General features: G+C 39.7%; 1 protein-coding gene across 1 annotated transcript in view; it reads left to right on the top strand.

Annotated features, from left to right (window-relative positions):
* Nucleotides 1-6148, top strand: part of ECI2 (enoyl-CoA delta isomerase 2) — a gene marked incomplete at both ends in the record, with an annotated part of 28221 nt that extends 22073 nt beyond the window's left edge. The window contains 4 exons of the mRNA XM_079533123.1: nucleotides 645-765; nucleotides 3309-3398; nucleotides 5068-5211; nucleotides 5993-6148. Of these exons, the coding sequence (XP_079389249.1) occupies nucleotides 645-765; nucleotides 3309-3398; nucleotides 5068-5211; nucleotides 5993-6148 (511 nt within the window). The remainder of the gene's footprint in view (nucleotides 1-644; nucleotides 766-3308; nucleotides 3399-5067; nucleotides 5212-5992) is intronic.
* Between the last annotated feature and the right edge of the window lie 14042 nt (nucleotides 6149-20190).

Raw genomic sequence — 20190 nt, 5'->3', positions numbered from 1 at the left:
GTGGTCTCTTGTTCTTCCATCTCGCTTTTGTGGGAAGACTGTATTTGTTATGCTGTGAATGTTACACGTGCACAGTGCTTCATTGCAGCAGATGGACAGATATCCCAAAGAAGTGGAGTCTTTATAACACTGTTTACGTCTTCAAAAGGTTGTATTTTGAGAATGCATTTTGAACTTCTTGGAAGAAGTAGCCATCAAAAGAAACAAAGAGTTGTTTCTCAAACCTGTGCAGAACAGCACTAGGGAATTCTGCGTTGTGGTAACATCACAATTTTGGTACCTGCTTGGAGCTTCAGTGCAGAATAGAATCTGTGAAGGAAGGGGCTGTTGGAAGGGTAGAATTGGAATGGAAATACAGGCGGAAGACTTGTTAGCGAGCTGCATTCAGTAACTGTAACTGAATCAAAATTTGATTGCAGTTAATTAGGAAGGCTGTGCATGTTTGATTCTCAGCTGGCAAGGAAATACAAGTATTTTAAATAGTTATTTTCCTTGCTAATGTTCATTTGGGAAGTAGTCTACAACGTATACTAACTAGGATACAGCTCATGTTTTTTGTTATGCAGTATCTAATCATGTTTTGAAAATGGTTTGTATTTGATGGAAGAGACTGGAGCGTGTCTTATCTTATTTCTGCTTTTCAGAGAGTTTGTGGGCAGTTTTATTGAGTTTCCTAAACCACTGATTGCAGTGGTGAATGGCCCAGCCATTGGAATCTCTGTAACACTCCTTGGATTGTTTGACATTGTCTACGCTTCTGACAAGGTGGGTACATTGCATAACTGATCCCAAGGGAGCCTTTATGGCTCTTTCTGCAGCAAATGTTATTTGGTGCACAGTAATCTGATGAAAAAAACAACCACGCAACAGACAGGTATAAATGCCTTTTCTATCACTTTGAGGAATGCCTCTATTAATTACCTGCCTAGAGTTTTGCATCAGCCAGTGTTTAATATGCATTTTAAAACGTAGCACGTAGTTGTATTATATAGCTAATTTTTTATGCTCTCTGTTGTTTATCTATATACTGTTTTTAACGAGAACTTAACCCAAATTGTTAATTAATTTTAGGCAAGCTATTAGTTGCTTAACTGTCAGCAATGGGTGGTACTTTGACTTCTGCCTCAGCACTGTGTTAGATTTTTCCTCAAAGGCTCTGCTTGACTGGCTTTGTCATTATGACAGTTAAGAACAACTAATCTGCAAGACTAAGTGTTGCTTGCCCCAAAAGGATTGTCTATGACTATGTCACTCCTGACATATGCTTATGTAGTATACATAACTCATTCAGTCTATTCCAGTCCACAGATCTTTTTTATCAGGAGGTTCTTGGGTTCTCCCTCTTCCTCCCTTCCCACCTGATCTTTCCTTGCTGCAGGATGACCTCATTGATTCTTGTTCTTGGATCTAACAGACTACTTTCATCCTCTCAGCTTTCAGTGAGCACTTATACTGTTGGGTGTATTTCAGGTTTACATCTGCTGTCTTGATCTTTTCTTTTTTGAGCTTTAGTTTTTCCTCATATGCTTTCAGTCACATTCCTTGTGACTCCTTCCACTCATTCCTTGTCTTTAAGCATAATAGTACAAACTGAATAATACATCAGTCCAGCTCATGTCCTACTGCCACAAAGTAAGAAAAACTTCTCCACATTACGCACACTGTATTTCTGTGTATTTCTGCATCCCAGGATGTCCTTTGATTTGTGTACTTGTGATCTGCTGTAACCCCTGTATTCTTTACTGTAGAGCTGTCAGTTAAAGATTAGTTCTTATTACGTACAGTATACAGAGTAATTCCTGCCAAACCTGTCCATACTAAATAATACCTTCTAATTCATACTTATCCAGTTTATTAAGACTATCTTGAATTATGATCAATTCCCCCTTGTCTTAGTATCTCTGGCATCCGTAAATTTACATAGATTTAGTTGCATCTTATTTTTGCATTGTATTTCTTTTTTTTTTTAATCTCTGCACATATGTATTAGCCTCACCCTTAGTCATATGACATAGCTTTCATTCCCTCTGTACTTGTATTAAAGTCAGTGAATGGCTCATGATTTAGCTGTGAATATCTGTTAGTACCTTCCTGCTTGCACCTGTAACTTTTACTTGAGGATTTCTGTAGGGTCTTACAAAGTCCTTCACTTAAATTAGTCTTTCCTACTGAGCAGTATATTGAGGTCTTCTCAAAGATGAGTATTCTCTGTTCTTCTTTTTCCAGGACTGTGCACTCTATGTAGTAAGGCCATCCTCATCCAGATTATATTGTACCTTCTCTTCTAGTTTGGTTTAGGCATTGATACAGCCCACTCTACAGGTGTCCAGCATTGTTATGTCCGGACTCTGATTTTATTTCCAGCCAAGTATTTACAGAATGGCCATGTTTGTAGTACAGTGTACAGCTCAAGCTGACAATTTAAGAGATGGAATTGAGTGGGTATCAGATAAGAATGCATTCTGCATTCTGGTTTTGGCTCCAGTTCCTGGAACACCCTTTCTCCTCCCCTTCCTAAAGCAGAACCAGTTATGCTAGCCTCTATCCTTGCAGATGCTTAATCCTTTCTTACAAACTTTCAATCATACAGATATCCCAAGCTTGCTAGGAAGCCTACTGATATGTCCTACTATACAATCAGCTGCAGAACAGTATAAAATGATTACCTTCTACTATGAAAGCTCAAACAGCAATGAGCATCTTCATGTGTCAGTTCATATTTTTTAAAAGGCAAGCCTTTTATCTTCCTTGCTTAAAGTTCATATGCATTGTCAAAACACAAAGCTTTGCATTTAAGTTTTAACTTACAAATAGGGTTTGGTTTTGTGTGATCCCACGATATATTTCTGCCACAGATTCCTTTCTCAAATTTTCAGAAAATTTGAGGAAAAAAAAGATTCAATGACTTGAATTTTTCAGCAGTAGAATAAATTTAGTGTGCTTTCAGACAGGGAAATTCTCTGCCTCCCAAATTATTTGGGCTAACTTTGAGAGTACATATGTCTGAGCATTCTTTTTATAAAGATCTTGCACATGCAGATTAGTTCTCCAAGCCTTCTATTCAAAGAAGGTAATTGCATAAATGGGGATTATATGATAAGGGAAGTGAATTATATACATACAGACCATTTTTATGTGCACTGAGAGTTTGAGGCTGTTTTATCAGACTATATTTAAAGCGTACTATGGTAGAAGTTCAGATCTTTTTCTGGTGAATTCTGTCATATTAGAAACTGGAAAATGAAAACTAAATCCTAGTACCACGCTCTGTTGTGAGCTTTGTTGTTGTTGTTGTTGTTGTTTTCCAGGCTACATTTCATACCCCATTCAGCCAACTTGGTCAAAGTCCAGAAGGATGTTCCTCCTACCTGTTTCCAAAAATCATGGGCGCAGCCAAGGTAAGAATGTCTGCGCTGTATGTAGGAACTTCTGAACTTTGTGTCAGTATTCTTCACTGCAAGTGGAGCCGCACTGAGTCCTTGAAAAAAAACTCCTGCTCACCTGTTTTGAACCAAAGATAAACGTAATGACAGTATCGGCACAGGCACCTAAACACAGGACTGAACACTGGTAAAGCTATAGAATGATGTTGATGTAAGTTGTCTTTTTTATGGCTTCCTCCACCTGTCTGAGACTATTTCTATATAGTGGAAGGTTGTATCTTTTTTTCCAGCAATGGGAGGGAATGATGTAAAAAAGACTTTAAAACAAAAACAAAAACAAAAACAAAAAAAAAAAGGGGGGGGGGGGGAAACCACAGAGCACTCTCTAGAAATGTCTTGGCAGGCTCAGCATTATATGGCTCCAAGGCTGATGACACCAACAGGATTTGGGGCTTCTGGGTTATGGGATTGTCTGCATAACACCATAGGATGCACCTTTCTCAGAGGGAGTAAGAGATTTGTGCAGGAGTTAGGGTTGATAAACAGAGCTTTAAACCAGATTTGAATTGGGAAAGAGATAAAACCAGGCTTGCCTGTGATAAGCCATGGATTGGCTGCACCAAAATTTGAGAGACTGCATGTTAGTGAGATCCTTCATTCTGCTCCACCAGATGCTGGCTACAGTGAAGCATCTTTGGAATGTTGCTACATGAGTGTATGCAGCATGAGGAAAAAGCAAGAGGAGCTAGAAGCTTTGGCTCAGAGTTGAAGGCCAGTCACTAGTGGTGCACTCTGGGGCTAATACTGGGTTTAATACTTAACCAGTTAATGGAGATAAAGATAATGGGACTCAGCGTGTTTGCGGATGATAGAAAACTGAGATATTCAGAGGGACCTGGACACACCTGAGAATCTCTTGAAAACACAAAGTCCTGCACTGGGGAGAGCTATGTACTAGTGCAGGCTGTGGACTGTATGGCTGGAAAGCAGCTTTAAGAGAAGGACCTGGAGGTCCTGGAAGACATCCAGTTAAATGTGTATAATCTTACTGCAAAGAAGGCCAAAATTAGAGCTGATCTTCCCCTCTTCTTAATACTGGTGAGTGCGTATTGTGATCTAGACTTCCCCTGCAAGGGAAATGGTGGAGATACTGGAGGACAAGCAAAGAACCACAAAAATGATTGCAGCATTGAAGATACTGCATATGAGAAGAGGCTGAGAGATCTGGAACTGTTTCACATGAAGAACAGAATCTCAGGGGGATCTTAGAAATGTTTACAAATACCCTATGAAAGTCTGTAAAGAAGATGGAGGCATACTCCTGTCAGTGGTGCCCAGTGAAAGGGCCAGAGGAATGGGGTACACATTGAAAGATTATGAAAATAAGAATTTTACAGTGAGGGTGGTGAAACGCTGCAATAGGTTGTGAGGAGTGGCTGCCAAGTCTCCATCCTTGGAGATGCTTCTGGGCAGCCTGCTCCAACTACCCCTGCTGAGCTTCCAACTAGACAATCTGCAGAAGTCCCTTCTAACCTCATCTGTTCTGTGATTCTCTGCTCTTTCAGAGAGCAGATTTTAACAGGCAAGAGCCTAAAACAAATGTGCCTTGGAAGCTTGTGCCTTTCCTGTAATGTTCCTTGAGTCTTGTGTCTTGTTCACTCACACTCTGCTCTTCTTTATTTAGGCAAATGAGATGTTGCTTTTCAATAAAAAGCTGACTGCAGCAGAAGCCTGTGCTGTGGGACTTGTGAATGAAGTTTTCCCCGACAGCACCTTCCAGAAGGAAGTTTGGGCAAGGTTAAAAGCTTATGCAAGTCTCCCCAAAAATGTCAGTATTTTAGTTTTTTTCTCTATGCTATAAGCCTCCTGCATTACCAGTCCTCCTGCCAAATCTGTGTTGGTTCTTGTTTTCATGTGATCCTTAACTGAAATAGCAAAGCTCAGTGTACTTTGCTTCTATCTATCCCTGTGCTGCTGAGGAAAAAATACTTCTCTTTTTTTTCCCTGGCTGAATTCAATACAATGCACTTTACAGAGACTCGATGGCTGAAAAACATTGAAAATTAGCTATTTAATCCGCTTGCAAGCTATGTGCAAGTTGGATTCCTTCTCTTTGTTTTTTATTTTAGCAATTGTAATACGTGCACTGTGGGTGCTCAGGATGAAGCTGGCTGGCCTTACTTTTTTTTGTTGAATTCAGTCATCCCATTCACTAGTTCAGGCTTTGCAAAATTACTTGAGTCCCAGTGGTATTGTGTTGTGTTGGACAAGAGGAGATACTCACTCTAACTCCTGATAATCAAAGTTACATTTGGCACCACAGGTAGTTAAATAAGTTTCACTTCTTACACTCATCTACTTATTTTGTGAGCACTAAGTGGATTGCTGTATTACTCCCCATCAACTTCAACCATATTAGCTTTAGTAATTAAATGCAGTATTCTATTTCCAGCTAAAGGGTAGACTAAAAGCTAGATTGTACAATGTTAATACATCCCAGTTTGAATTCCAATGCACTTGTTGTGCTGTTTTCTAAAATGAATGTATAGAAAACATAACTTCCTGATATTCCTCACTTAACGTAGATATTCTTTTCCTTTCTCCTTCAGTCTTTGGCAGTGTCAAAGCAACTGCTACGAAATATAGAAAAGGAGAAGCTCCATGCTGTCAACAGTCAAGAGTGTGAAGTACTCATAGAGAGGTGGTTATCTGACGAATGCCTAAATGCTCTTGTCACCTTCTTTCAGAGGAAATCAAAACTGTAATCTTTAACAGCAGAGCACTTAATGTTCTGGAAACAGCAATTCACCTTCTGGCAATAGTCTTGTCTGCCCTTATCCTTAGAAAGCTTTCTCTGCAAATAATAATTCTTTTACCTTTTGATGCACTATATTTCTCTACAGAATACTGGGTTAAAACTGTTTCATGAAATTAATGCTGTGTTATGTGCCTTGGATCCATTATGGTTGTTTAAATTAGGGGAAAAGGTTCATTTTCCTGCAGGCAGCAGTGGTGTTTCTGAATAGTACTAAAGTAGATTGTCACTTGAAAGAAGCAGCAAATTCAATAGCACTGTATTTTGTCTTACAAGTGATTCTTTTTCATCTGTGGGGAAGAAAATGCTGTATTAATGAAAAATAAATATAAGTATTTTATTAATCTTGTGCTGATTATTACTATTACTGCTAAACATCCTTAGTGACAAGGAAAGTAATTCCTGGAAGTATATTAATGAAATACTCTTCTTACGAAAGTATTTACTTGTGATGTCGTGAAATAAACCCGGCAGGGACTATGAGAATCTTCTTAATGTTGTTGTTATTTATAACACTAAAATATATATGTATTTTTTATTTGAAGAAGGTAAGAAATCTTCCTTGCTTTCTATTTATTTTCTTCTTTGGTAGTACTTTAAAGAAAATGGTTCAATCTAGCAAATTTGAAAGCATCCTCATAGTAAACCTATAAGGGTTATAGACGTACCCACAACCAATTAAAAGTGTGTAAAATGAAACACTGCTGATGAAATTTGCCCACTGTAAACACTGTAGTTTTGAAGGATTAGGAAGAAAAAATCTGATATGGAAAAAAAGTGTGTCTTTCCCAAGTCAACTCCAAACTGTTTGATAATGGTTTTCTCATACACAGAACTCTGTTCTTTTTTTTTCTTGTCATTTTGTTTGAAGACTTAGCGCAGCCTAGAATATACGTGATGCCTCTGCAACATTTCTCAGAATCTGCTGTACAGTGTGGGAATCACAGTCTTAGCTGTGCAGCTCATTTGCAATAATACAGAAGAAAATTATTTCTACTTAAAGATTATTGTCTCTTTGACTTTTCCCTAATTGTCTTTCAGGAAAAGAAAAACACTCATAAATATATAAACACCATGCTTGAGTACCAATAGTGAAACTTATAACTGAAATATTTTTGCCCATAAAAATTATGTTGTGTGTAATACAGAAAGGAATGAGATATTTAGTTATTTGATGTATTTCAATCTAAATAACCAGCAACACCAGTAAAATGTAAAGTGTCTGCAGTGCACCTTACATCAAATCCTGTAAGCTCCGTATCTTCTTCAAACTGTTCGGTTAGGTTATAATCTCTTAATGATAGGAGAAAAGAGCAAACCCCTGAAAGCACGGCACTGCAATGAGTGAAACACTATTACTTTATTCAGATGGATGACATACAAAGTTTCTGTCTCATCAAAAAAGCAAATTATTAGACAGATTTTACTAGGAAATAGTTGTATTTATAGGCTACGAATTGAGGCTTTCTGCTTATGGTATTGCTCAACAGTACTTCTAGCCTTCTGTCAGAGACTATCAGTGTACCACAACAAGGTGGTGTTGTAAGATGTCCTGTAGCTCCATATCTGGAAACATTCCACTTTGGGGTGACAGAATTGAGTAAATTTCACTGCGTTGATTATGGTTAGTGTTGTACCAAGAAGAAATGTTTCAGTGGTGCTAAAAACAAGGACTTCAGAATAAATCTAGGAACCAAGTAACAATTAAGGGAAGTAAATCTTGATGGTTCCAAGTACATGAAGAGTAGGGAACATGATGTTATAGAGTCATTCAGGTTGGAAAAGACCTCTAAGATCATCCAGTCCAACCACCAGCCCACTAACCATGTCCACGTGTGCACTGAGCAGTGTTTCAGATAAAAATCGAATGAGCAACGCTGAGGGGGTCAGCAAGGGTTGGCAACAAAAGAAAACTGAGGAAGAGTACAAGACTCTTCAAGAGAAGCTTCATGATGGCAACGATGGACTGTTGTCAAGAAACAGGCCACAAAGGGGACACGGGCTCAGACCCCGCTCGCAACATGGCGGACGTTGGCTCAGGGTGGCTGCCCACAACATGGCGGACGTTGGCTCAGGGTGGCTGCCCGCAACATGGCGGACTTTGGTTCAGGATGGCTCCCCACAACGTGGTGGCCGCGCCGAGGGGCGGCTTGCTCTGCGGGGCACAGCGGGCAGGTAGGGCGGGTTCAGGGCCGCCATGGCGCCGCGGCTCCGATAGGGGGCACCCTCCGCCACGTCCATGGTGAAGTGTGAGGTTCGGAGCGGGGCGCGAAATGGCGGCCGCTGTGTGGAGGCTGAGGGCTGCGGCAGCCGGCAGGCTGGGAGGAGGCACGGGGAAGGTGACGCGCGGCTTGGGGCTGGTAAGGTCTTTGAGGCTTGTGGGAGGGCAGCTGTAGGAGCAGTAGAGTGTTGAATCCTCGAAACACCGACTCTTGGGATTTCTTTGTGGTGGCAAATTAGCCGCAGTTACGTTGTTTGCCCAGCTGGGGATAAACAGTTGTTTGTTCAGTCTCTGAAAGCTCTGTGCTGCTCCATTAAATTGAGCCATGGCATCAGCTGTGGAGAGGATGTGTGCCATGTTGTTGTTCTCCACAGGGAAGAATGCAACAGTTTGCAATGTGGTGATGGCTGAAATAGCAGAAATGGGGCTTCCTTGGTCAGTGCCAGGGTGTTCAGTAATGGAAGATGAACACTGATTTTGTAAGGAATTAGATCTGTTGAGTTGGGTTTTTTTGGTTGTTCTTCTGGTTGTTTTTTTTTCTCTCCTGACTGAATGATGAGAATAAATCACCATTACTTCTAGGGAATCATACTTCCTAAGTAACTTTGGTTTTACAAAAAATCAAATAATTCATACAGTTCCTCACAGGTCTGCCTGGCAGCATCTGCAGCCTTTTCTGGGCACTCCAGAAGCATCCATGAAGAAGCCTGATGAATCCCTTCCAACAATTTCTATTTAACCTATACAACAAAGTAACAATTTCTGACATAGACCTGCAGTATTCATTGATCGTACTCATTATAATCATTAGTGATGCAACATCTGTCAAAAATGGAGCACCCTGCACAGAAAGCCGTTGTGAAGCGTGGATGATATGCTATACTGTTGTAGCATAAATGAATCAGGACGTTCATGCCACATCATAATGTCAGTTCTGTTTCTAACACTGCATTTATAGACTGGTTGCAAATGTGGATGTGTACTGTTGAATGCTGGTGGTAGATAGCGTTTAGCATGATATTGTTTTAATTAATGAATTGCAGTTGAATACATATGTGATAGCAACTCCTCACCTGGAAGTTTACACAGCATGGGAAGATGTAGTTCTTGAGGCGTGTTGGACTCGTGAGCTGGCAGCAAAGCCTGCAGGGCTCTGCGAAGTGGGTAGTTTGGAGGCTGCAGAAGGCTGGAATGAAGGCAAAGATTGCTGCTGTACTCTTGTGTTTAACTTCAGAATTAAACCATTAATCTATACTGGAGAAAATTCAGGAATATCCTGTCAGGCAGAAGCGGGGGTGCACAGAGCTTTGCACCCTGGGCTGAATGTTCTTTCCTGGGCCTTTCAAATGAGCGTTTTCATGCGTGCAAAGTTTACATATACCTCTGTTGTGTCAGAGACACAGTGTGCTACCAATGTAAATGAAGTAAGGTTTGTAGGAGCAGGTGCTGTCCTTTGTTAGAATAGTTTGCGTTGTGTTAAAAACAGAAACTTTCTGGCATGTATCTGTTTTCTCACATGGCCTTCAGAAGTACACTCCTCTGTTTCCCAGCTATAATAGTTTTGTAGGAGGTATTTCTCCCTAAAATCCTCATCTTGTTCAAGTGGAGACATGATATTGCAGAACTCTCGGAGACTTCCCATGGAACTGTTGCCAGACTTGATGTCATAGGAAAGTAAGAGTAGCGCAGGTAGATTTAGGCCAGAAGAAATTAGCTATCCTGTTTTATTCCGTATTCTTTGTACTCATTCTGAAACATGCCACTGATATTTAAGTAAAACTGATTTTTCTTGCTTCAGCTAAGTCAAAATACCAAGAAGGAAGAAACGTGTTGTATTTGGAAGGAGACACATTGTGAAAGCGGTATTGCTGTGAACAAGTGAAATAATTTTTTAATAGTTAATGAGTAGTTACTGTCGTAGCCTGGAACCAGCTAGGCTGCAGGTGAAAGCAAGGCATGCAGAGGCATGTCAGCATTCTGTGGCATTAAACATCAACAGATAATTATGTATGCTTATATGTTCTCTAATTGGAGTGCTCAGAGGGTATTTTATTCCTTGAGATTTTAATTAAAGTTAAGGAAGGATACTTGGGAGGTAACAAACGTATATTAACGCAAAAGTCTTTAGTGTTTTCTAGATCAAGAGTTACTTTGTACTACAGTTGCACTTGAGGATGCCTGTAGCTATGTAGGCATTCTGTGCATTAACTCTATTCCTAGTGTAATGTCTTCACTAAATTGTGCTCCACCATCAGTTTTTCGTTGTTAAAAGAGTGGTATACAGCAGAGAGGGGAATTTGGTTTTGGCTGTTCCTCTCCTCTCCCCTCTTTTCATACTAGGCTCGCTCTTCCAATATAGTTAAGAGCCTAGAACTGTACGAACCATGTCTACACCCTAGAGTACAAACAGCATGATCTTAAAGGTCCTTTCCAACCCAAACTATTTTATGATTCTGTGATCCTGTGCTAATCTTAAGCAGACACCAGTAGTAATCTGCTGGTCAGAACGACTGGTGTGTTTTTTCCAATAGTAGAGATGAAGCCAGTATTTCCAGCTTTAAGCCCTCTCTGTTTCAAAAGGTAGTGTTGAGTTACACAACGGTAACACGGAGGGCAGTCTTTTAGCAGGAGAAAATAACACACGTGAGAATGAGAAGATAAATGATGGTTTGCCATCATCTCTAAAGTAGGTGTTCAAATCCATGGGTTTGAACTTAAAAACCATAAACTGAAGAACTAATATCCAGATGTGGAAAGGAAATATTCCTTGGCTCTACTTCCCCCACCATTTGTTAGTCTTTTCAGAAGGCAGACGGTGACCTTTTCGAAACAGGATAACCACAAGACAGGCTTTGATCTTTCCCCAGAAGGCTCTGATGTGAAACTGTTCTCTCATCTGCTAAAGATGGAAGGATTGCAGCATCTGAGTACATTCCAGGAGAAGACCAAGACCTCACAGCTTCTCCCCTGATGGTAGTCAGCCATCAGCATATTTCTTCAAAGGCCATGCGTCAGGGCTCTCAGTCTCCCTGCCTTCAGACAGCTTTTAATCAAGAAAAAAACCTAGCTCTGTACATATGAGCAGAACTGTTCAAAATTTGTTTGCCAGTGCTGTGGGGCAGACAGGTGCATAGCGGAACACCCACTGCTAGCAGTTCAGTTGTGAGGGAAGTTTGAGCATCACGCAATAGTCCGTGGAACTCTTGGATGCCCACAGTTTTAAACTCAGGCTATATGCTCCTGGGGAGGCGTTCCTCTTGCTCTGTTGCTGAACCAAGCCACTTTAACAACTTCAGAGTTACAGCCCAAATGTAACTGCTGCTGACTCTTGCTGAGAGAAAGGTGGCACTGGAGGTGATCAGGAAAGGACCAAATAAAACCTCTTTAGAAAGAGCTCATTAATGAGTAAATGTTTCTCAAAAAGGCAGGATCTCTCTCTTGCCATGCCAAAGCAGAAATACTTCCGCAAAATAAGAGATTCTTGATTCACTTACCCAATAGAAGTGAGTCTCATTTAGCACTATTTTAGTTTAGTTTATACGTTAGGTTATTGTTTTCTTATTGTTTTAAAGTGATGGGAAACAGCTTGAGGGTTTTGAGTGCAACTTTGTTATCTGAAACAAAAGTAATCATATTTCATTTGTTTTATTTGCCAGGATTTTGAGACATTTTGTAAGACCTCTTTATAAGCAAGCAGGCACATAACTGTCTTCCAAGGGGGTTTTCCTTACTACAATTACTGCTTTTTTTTAACCTCCAAATGTTTGTAAAACAGTAATAAAATGTAATGTGTAGACTGTGTGTTAATTACAGTTGTATTATTTCGTGTAATTATGTAAAAACACATTGGAATTAATTAGATGCAGCTTATAGATCACAGTCCAATTTTCCAAAACTGATGTGGCCTCAAAGATTTTCAGACTCACGTGGAATTACTCATATTTGCCTTCATATGAATAAATTGCAAGATAGCTTACTGATAGCTCTGGCTCTTTGCTTAGACTAAGTAATAGATGGCCTTGTAATGGATACACACGTGGTTAAGTAAACAGCTTTACATCTGCCTCTTGGAATTGAGGACTAGAACATGTTCCTGAGGACTCCTGGATTTTGGAGGGCAACGATGACAGTTCCCAGAACACTTCTTTAAACTTTGATGGGAGCATTACATATTTGAATTCACCTTTTTGTTTATTAAAGGGTTGTATCAACTACGTATTTGTTTAAACTGCATTAATTTATCTGTGCACACAGCCTTCCCAAATACATGAACCTCCCTATTTTTTAAAATTCAGCTGTTCCATGTCTTCAGTAAAATATCTTCAATTGCTCTTGAGCGTGTGTAATTACTGCATAATTTACCACATTGTAAGAGATTTTTAAGAAAAAAAAACCTTGATCTAGGCATTATTTGAGAATCCATTGTAAGCATAGTCTTTATGAACAAAAATATATGAATTTCTTGTGAATAGAAATGGATTTGTATGTTAGCATTAATGAGCTAGTAAGGCAGTTTGGGTCAGGTCATGAAATCACCTCTTCCCTGTTCTGTCACGGCGCTTGGATGTTCTATAAACACTGGGAACTCTATGCCTAAATTTACAATGCCAGTTCATTGGAAAAAAAGTTTTGTTTAATTTAGGCCTTCTATGGAAAGAAAATAGATAGACGTTATGAGTGTTGCAAAATTAATGTAAAATCTCCCATAAAGAGTGACTGAATTACAATTTCCTGAGTGTACAAGGTCGTTCTAAGGAAGAGTGACCACAAGGAAGCTCTTGTTCAGCCCTGATGAAAAGTCTTCACTCAAGAGTACGAATGGAACAATGGCTCTACCTGATCTGGACAGTAAATCCAGAGTAAGCTTGGTAAAAAAGTGTTCAAAATTCGGGGTCACCTTATGGATGTCTAGTAGGTACAGTAGTGAAGGTATGAAGGTGAGCTTGGCTTTAGATGAGAACTTTGTTCCTATGGAAAGAGCACAATCCAAGTATAGGGGTGTTCTCTACAGAGTATCTCATCTAGATGATGTTTTAGGATGAACTTTATTTTAATATAGGAAATAGATTTGTAGAATACCTGAACTTGAGGTGCATTTAGATATAGTAAATCTTTTATATATAGCGGGGGAAGCTCATCTTCTTTGTTGGAGAGCAAGCTTTAGAAGCAAAGAATCATAGAATATCCCATGTTGGATGGGATCTGTAATGATCATCAGGTCCAACGCTTGGCTCTACCACCCAAAAATCAGACCAGTATTTGCCTTGGTCCTCCTTCCATCAGACGTCAGGTAACTGAATACATTCATCCTCACAGTGCCCGATGTTGTGGAGGTTGAGTGGTAGCCTCACAGAGGTGCTGTATATCTACAGCCATAGGTAAATGGCAAGGGTTTACTCAAGGAGTCCCACCAGAGGTCATTGTGAGTGACACCCATTGTGACCATTGGAAATGGCACAAGGCAAAGCCTGCTCTCATGTCCTGCAGGTTTCTGCACCGAACGATGGAACTGCTGGAGCTCCTGCAGGTCCTGAGCCAGGGAGTGTTGCAGGGAGCAAAGTGGAGAGAGGCTGTGGTACCCTTAGAAAACTGGATATAAAAAAAAAATAAAATAAAAAAAAAAAAGATTAAAAGGACTATTAACATTTCTTCTCCTGAGACAACTGACGACAAAGTGGTTGCCATTCTTTCTGTCATTGCAGAAATTCACCTGCGTGCTCCCTCTTACAAATCTATCCTTCTGCTTGGTAATGCGTTGGATTTTATGATAAATCTTACCCAAAAAGACAGTCCAATTGCAGCTGCAGGTCTAAATAGGCTTTCAGAGACGTGTAGAACGTGCCAAAAATACAGCTTAACTAATAGTCTATGTAAAGAGCCATTTCCTGTAACAATACAGGAGATGAATGCTTTTGATGTTACTGGAAATCAGAGCACTTTCTTTTCTGAAGCAGATCAGTTTGCCCCGAGTGGTTGCAGGGAAGGCTTGTGTAGCAGCTGCTTGGGCTCCAGTCTCTCCCAGATTTTCCTTGCTCTTAATAGGAACTCTTTGAGATAAAGTGGCCTTCTGGGACCCCTGGGCAGCTTGCACATGCAGCTGGTGGCAGGACAGCAGGGTTAAGAGAGTGTGGTATTCACCAGCCCCTCTACCAACTCCAGGCTTGTCTTCAAAGCTGTGCTGCCTTTCTTTGCTGGTTGCAATCGGTAGTGACTATCATCAGCCCTGTTCTTGTCATAAGACATTCCTTAGCAGCCCTCACTTAGGTACTCTCTCCTAGTTTCTTCCACAGTAGGTTTTCTATGTTTTTTATCTTTATGTAGGTTTTGCCTTTTTCAGAAGTTGAACACAATTGTATTGCAATTTTGCCATTTGTTGGAACTGTTTCCCTCTGAAGGAGGCTCTTCAAGGCTGTTTTGAAGAAATTGTGGGTAGTACACAAGAACAAGATTAAGGGTGCTTGTCAAATTCACCTGCTTTGTGAAAGGAATCTGTGAGGGATGCTCCCTAAGAAACACCTTTTTATGATGTAGGCCCACAACCTCAGAGGCAGATGTTGGTGGTATGGCAGTAGAGGTTGGACCTTCCCACAGTGTTGTTACATTTTGTTGCAGTGTAACAGGTGACAGCAGAGGGGCAGCCTGACAGAATGGTGTCTGATACGGAAGCCTGTATGAAGCAAAGGTGTATCACTGAATTCCAACATGTGGGAAAAAAATGGCACCCACTGACATTCACTGATGCTTGCAGAGTGTTTGTGGGGACCAACCAGTGGATGTGAGCACAGTGAGGCGGTGGATGGTGCGTTTCAGCAGTGGTGACAGGAACACTGGTTGCCTCTGTTGGTGCAAATTTTTAGGAGCACAGCATGCGGGCTTTTGTTTATTGCTGGCAAAAATGCATAGCAAATCGTGGTGACTGTGTTGAAAGCCGGTGTTACATAGCTGAGAATTTGCTAAGCAGTGTTTTTGCGTTCTTTGTATCTGTTGTAGTTTCCATGGAAATATGGAGGAGGCATTACTTTCAGTGCATCCTATGGAAAAGTACTGGTCTCTGCTTGGTGGCCTTTTGGACAAATAGTAACAAATCTCCATTTCCACTCACTGACACACTGACATAATGGCATCTAGCAAGGCTGCACTGCAGTATTATTTGTGATAATTGCACAACACTGTGGGTATTTTGACTGAGAAATCTGGCTTCAAAGTGCAACTTGGAAGCACAATTTAGATTGCGTTTTATCACCGGGGTCTGAAACTAGATCCTTTGACTGACAGTGAATACCAGAAGCCTGGGAGTTAACAGTCGGATTTAGTGTCAAATACAGGCATTGTCAAAGAGTGCTGAACTCCACTGTGAGGAACCACATCTCCAAGCCTTTCCAACATACAAGTGTCAAGGGATGCCTGTGCTGGAACACAGAAGTGTAGCCACATCCTGTACTAGCAAAAGGATGGGTTAGTAGCAGATACGTGAAGAATACTAAAGAATAATTAAAAAAGGTGCATTGGTTGTGCTCTCACTTGAAAAATAACGCTTCTAAGAGTGAACCATGAACAGTTATAAAGCAGTCTGTGGCTGTGTCCACCTCTACCTGGATTTCTTGCATATTTCTGGCCAAGATTGCCTCAAAATCTGGAATTTACAGGGCACCCTGCTATGCCAACAGAATCATCAGCAAACTGCTTGGAATACCTTTATGTATTCTTTTTTAGAAGCCCAGGAAACTGCTGAGAAATGATGATTTAAGAAATTGGATTGAGGCAGAGAACCATTTTGCCTGTGATCACAGCTGATGAGGACTGTAATTTAAAAAATAATACAGGAAAAAATAAGATCAGATTTTTTATGGGCTTTTTGCAGAGAAGCAGTGAAAAGAAGTGATAGGAATGAGTATGGAGAAGCTGCATAGCCCGATATGTTAAATATTTTTTGCTGTTTTTGGATGAACGCAATACAGATGTCTAGGAGAGACACTTGGTGTCTGTTCTATACCCACGTAACGAGCATTAAAATATTCACTCCATCTCTATTCACCAAGCACTGCTTCCTCCATTTGAGTACCCTCACCTTCTTTCTCATCCAAATGCATCTACAGATAGATATGTCTTCCCTTCAGTGTAGCACAGTGTTATTCTTTTGTCCCTTAACTAATACAGGCTCCGTTTAGAATGAGTAAACACAGGCATGGGGAAATCAAACCAAAATACACAATTTATTCAAAACCAGCAGGCAGGCAACTTCTCAAAAGCCAACAGCTCCATTTTATGCCTATTGAAGATGATTTTTTCATAGATATGGGATTTCTCAATAAAAAGACCACTGGAACACTCAACAGGTGAATGTTCTGCAGGTTGCCCATCTAAGCTGCCTGAAAAGGTGTCTCTGTGTCCTCCTTCATTTATGCTTTTTCAGGCTCACACACAAAAAGTTTATGGAAGAAATTCCCCGCCTTCTGTAACCAGTGATGTAAAGCCCAGGTGTCAGCCTCCACTTATAGAGGCCAGTCGTGTTACCAACCAGGCAGCTCATTATCTCATCTCTTTTCAACTATTCTTCAAAAAAATTAATGGCTGTGCCATAGCTTCCCCCAAGTCTTTAATACATCTGATACCTAAAGCAGACAGCACCATGCAGAAATGAAATGGTATCTTTCAAAATTCTAAACAAATGTGTTTAGAACCTTTGCAAAAGTAAATTTGTGAACACAACAGAAGACGAGATGCAAGTAAGTTTAAGCATACTTTATTAACTTCAAGCAGCAGCCACTTCCCAACATTCTGCACAGTTACAATCTGACACATGCTGTAGAAGATTGCTTTATCTCCAGTAGTCTCACAGACTGGTCTGCCTTCTGTGTACAGGTCAATATACATATAAAGGTTCTTCAGAGGTTTATTGCCACTTACCCTATGTATGGAGATAAAGTATTATTAAAAATATTCTACAGGAATCATTATATTCAATCAAAGGCTTTTGAACAGTTCCTATTTTTTTTAATTAAAGCAGTATACATCATAGTAATAAAAAGACAATCTAACTGCATATTTAATTTGTTTCAGTGCAAAAAGAAGGAAAAAAAGAGCATTTAATCTTCCAAGGAATTTGAGTTAAATGAATACAAAGGGCTGCTATCTTGTTTAGTTTGCCAAGCATTCTGAAAAATCATATTAAACATGTGGAGTTCCTTGTCACCACGAGGGAGAAGCAAGCAGAAGCCAGCAGACTTAACAAGACTTTATGTAGGACCTCAGGTGAAGATGAAAAGTATATCTTAGTGTATAGGAGGAAAAGATAAATTATCCTCTTAGGTCAGCTGAAAAGTAGTTCAGCAAGAAAACCCTGTTGTCTAACTGCTGTGTTTGTAGCAAGCTGCAACCACTGGAATTCAAATGACTGCTGTGGCCAGCAGCGGCCTCTCTGCTATCCTCAGAGGCCACAGGAACAGGTGTTGCCCCAAACTGGAAACGTTTCTTAACTGTGGTCAGGAGGTTTTCACTACTAGAGGCTTTTGAAGCCAGAATTAAAGATTTTCGGTTGCAGCCAATACAAGAGCTGAAGCTGGGAGTGGATGGAAGACTGAAACCCACTTATTTTGAATAATGCCTGTCAGCTACTCCCTGCAGCAACACATGTGTTTGGCAGAACGAGTAAATCTGCTGAACTTAAAGAAAAAAAGCACATCATCTGCTTAAATCTTTACCAGTTAAAAGTGTTCATTTTAACCAAATACAGTGGCAGACTTTTCTGAATGACAGGTCTTGTATTGATTGTTCTATGAAAACTGCATTAAACAGCAATGCCTATCTGCCTGCATTTAATCACAGTAAGAAAAAAATCTTAAACCAAAAATGAAACAAGCATATCAGAATAAAAAAAAAAATTGTAATACAGTTAATATGTCTCAGGAATTATCAATACCGTAGCAGTGTTAATTCTAAATTGGGATGCTGGAAACCAAAAGATTAAGACAGAAATGTATGAAGAGTATTTTTCATATCTTTTATAGGACAGAAACCTTTGTTCATGTCTTCTGGTAGTCATCATCTTCTTTTGAGCTGCACCTACAACACAAAGAACAAGTGAACGAGCAACTTTACGCTTCTCCAGAACAGCTTAAAACAGTTCTGTAGGTATTAAGGTGCATTTTTCCTACTGCTTTGTTTCTGTATCACCAACTCATTTGTTTCACATTCCTATTTTAAGAATAAAGTACAAAGCATCAGCAAGAATAAGCTGCTAATTCCTGTGTAAAACTGCCCTCAGAAGCTCTGCCTATGTTGTGAAAGTGCCAGTTACTTTCTGCAGTTAACAAGCACACAACTACTGCTTCATTAAATGTGAAAGCTGAATTTACTTCTGCTACAAACAAGATACCTTAACATGTGGAAATAAGGACGGATTATTTCTTATCAAGAATTTTACAACTGAGGAGAGACAGGTGGAAGGTTCCAAATAGCTTACAAAACGACCCATCTCCTGCCTGTTTTTGTAGTTAGGCCATTACATCTCCTCGGTGGGGTATTCCCCACCAGCAGAATGACTGCTTTGCCTCATTTTTCCATTCCTGCGTGCACTTTGCGGAGTGCATGACTGTTGTCATTTACGGACCTACATGGATACAAAAACCCTTCTTAGTTCAAATAAGTGTTATAAAATAAGTGAAACCAGTGGGTTTATCACAGGTTTTCAGAATATATTGATTAAAAATGTAAAGAGGAACCTCTTAATAAGAGTAGTTTAGAACAGCAGTAAGGATCTGAAAAGTCTGATTCTGTTTTTCTCTTGTTGTATAACCAATTCAAATGTTTCAAGCTGTTTTTAACTTGTTGCTAAATGTTTATCTACACATGCTGTCAGAAATAACCTTGTTAGGAAGGTGAAGTTGGTGTCTCAGCAAATCAGACCCCATGGAGTAGGCGTTGAGTGGCCTGTGACTCGCTTTCCTTTTTCTCTTTCAGCACCATCAAAAGGAAAAGTGAGAAAAACAGCACAAACATTAGTTAAAGCCTGAATTTAATCTCACGTCCTACAGGAATAATTTCATTACAATGAAAGCAGACAGTATCTGTAGGGTTTTTGGCTTTCTTTTCGTTTAAGCAGTGATAATTATATATCTAATTAATATAGCCTATAGCTCTTCCAAAGATCATAGCTTTTAACAATCCTTTTAATTAAAAGATTAATAGAAAAGGCAGGGGTGGTTCTTTACAAATTACCTGATTTACCATCACTGAAGACAGATTCTTTTAAAAATGGCTACAAATGCCTTGTTCACAAAAGACTTTATTATCTAATGATGCATACTGAAAACATACAGAAATCTGCATGGTCCACTTTACATGCAGCAGAACAATCTTCACTTTACAATAAGTAAGTGTCAACTGTTTTATGCAAGGAGACAACACTTTAAAGTCACATTGTTTTGTTTTTTTAAAGAAAAGCTTCATTTACAAAAGAAATAAAAGGTAAAGAAGCAATTACCGCTTTTAAAAAGCAGCTGCTTTGTTCAAGAGTGGAAGGTTTATGCCTGTATTGAAAGACAACATGATCACAAATAATGAAAACAATGAAAACAAATGAAACACTTTTAGCATAAAGCAGTACACTTTCAAAATGACATACAAATAGTTAAAAAGTTTCCTTATGTTGTCTATCTATCCTTTAGATATAAGTTCTTTCAAATGAGATCCCAACGTATGTAATTACTAAATGAAAACTCTTCCGTAAGTATTGGCTCTATGTCATAGTGAACTGTATTTAACAAAATGTA

This window comes from Tetrao urogallus (genome assembly GCF_951394365.1).
Source record: "Tetrao urogallus genome assembly, chromosome: 3".
In the NCBI taxonomy this organism is placed as follows: domain Eukaryota; kingdom Metazoa; phylum Chordata; class Aves; order Galliformes; family Phasianidae; genus Tetrao; species Tetrao urogallus.
The sequence above is the reverse complement of the archived record's forward strand: the minus strand, read 5'-3'. Positions and strand labels throughout refer to the sequence as shown.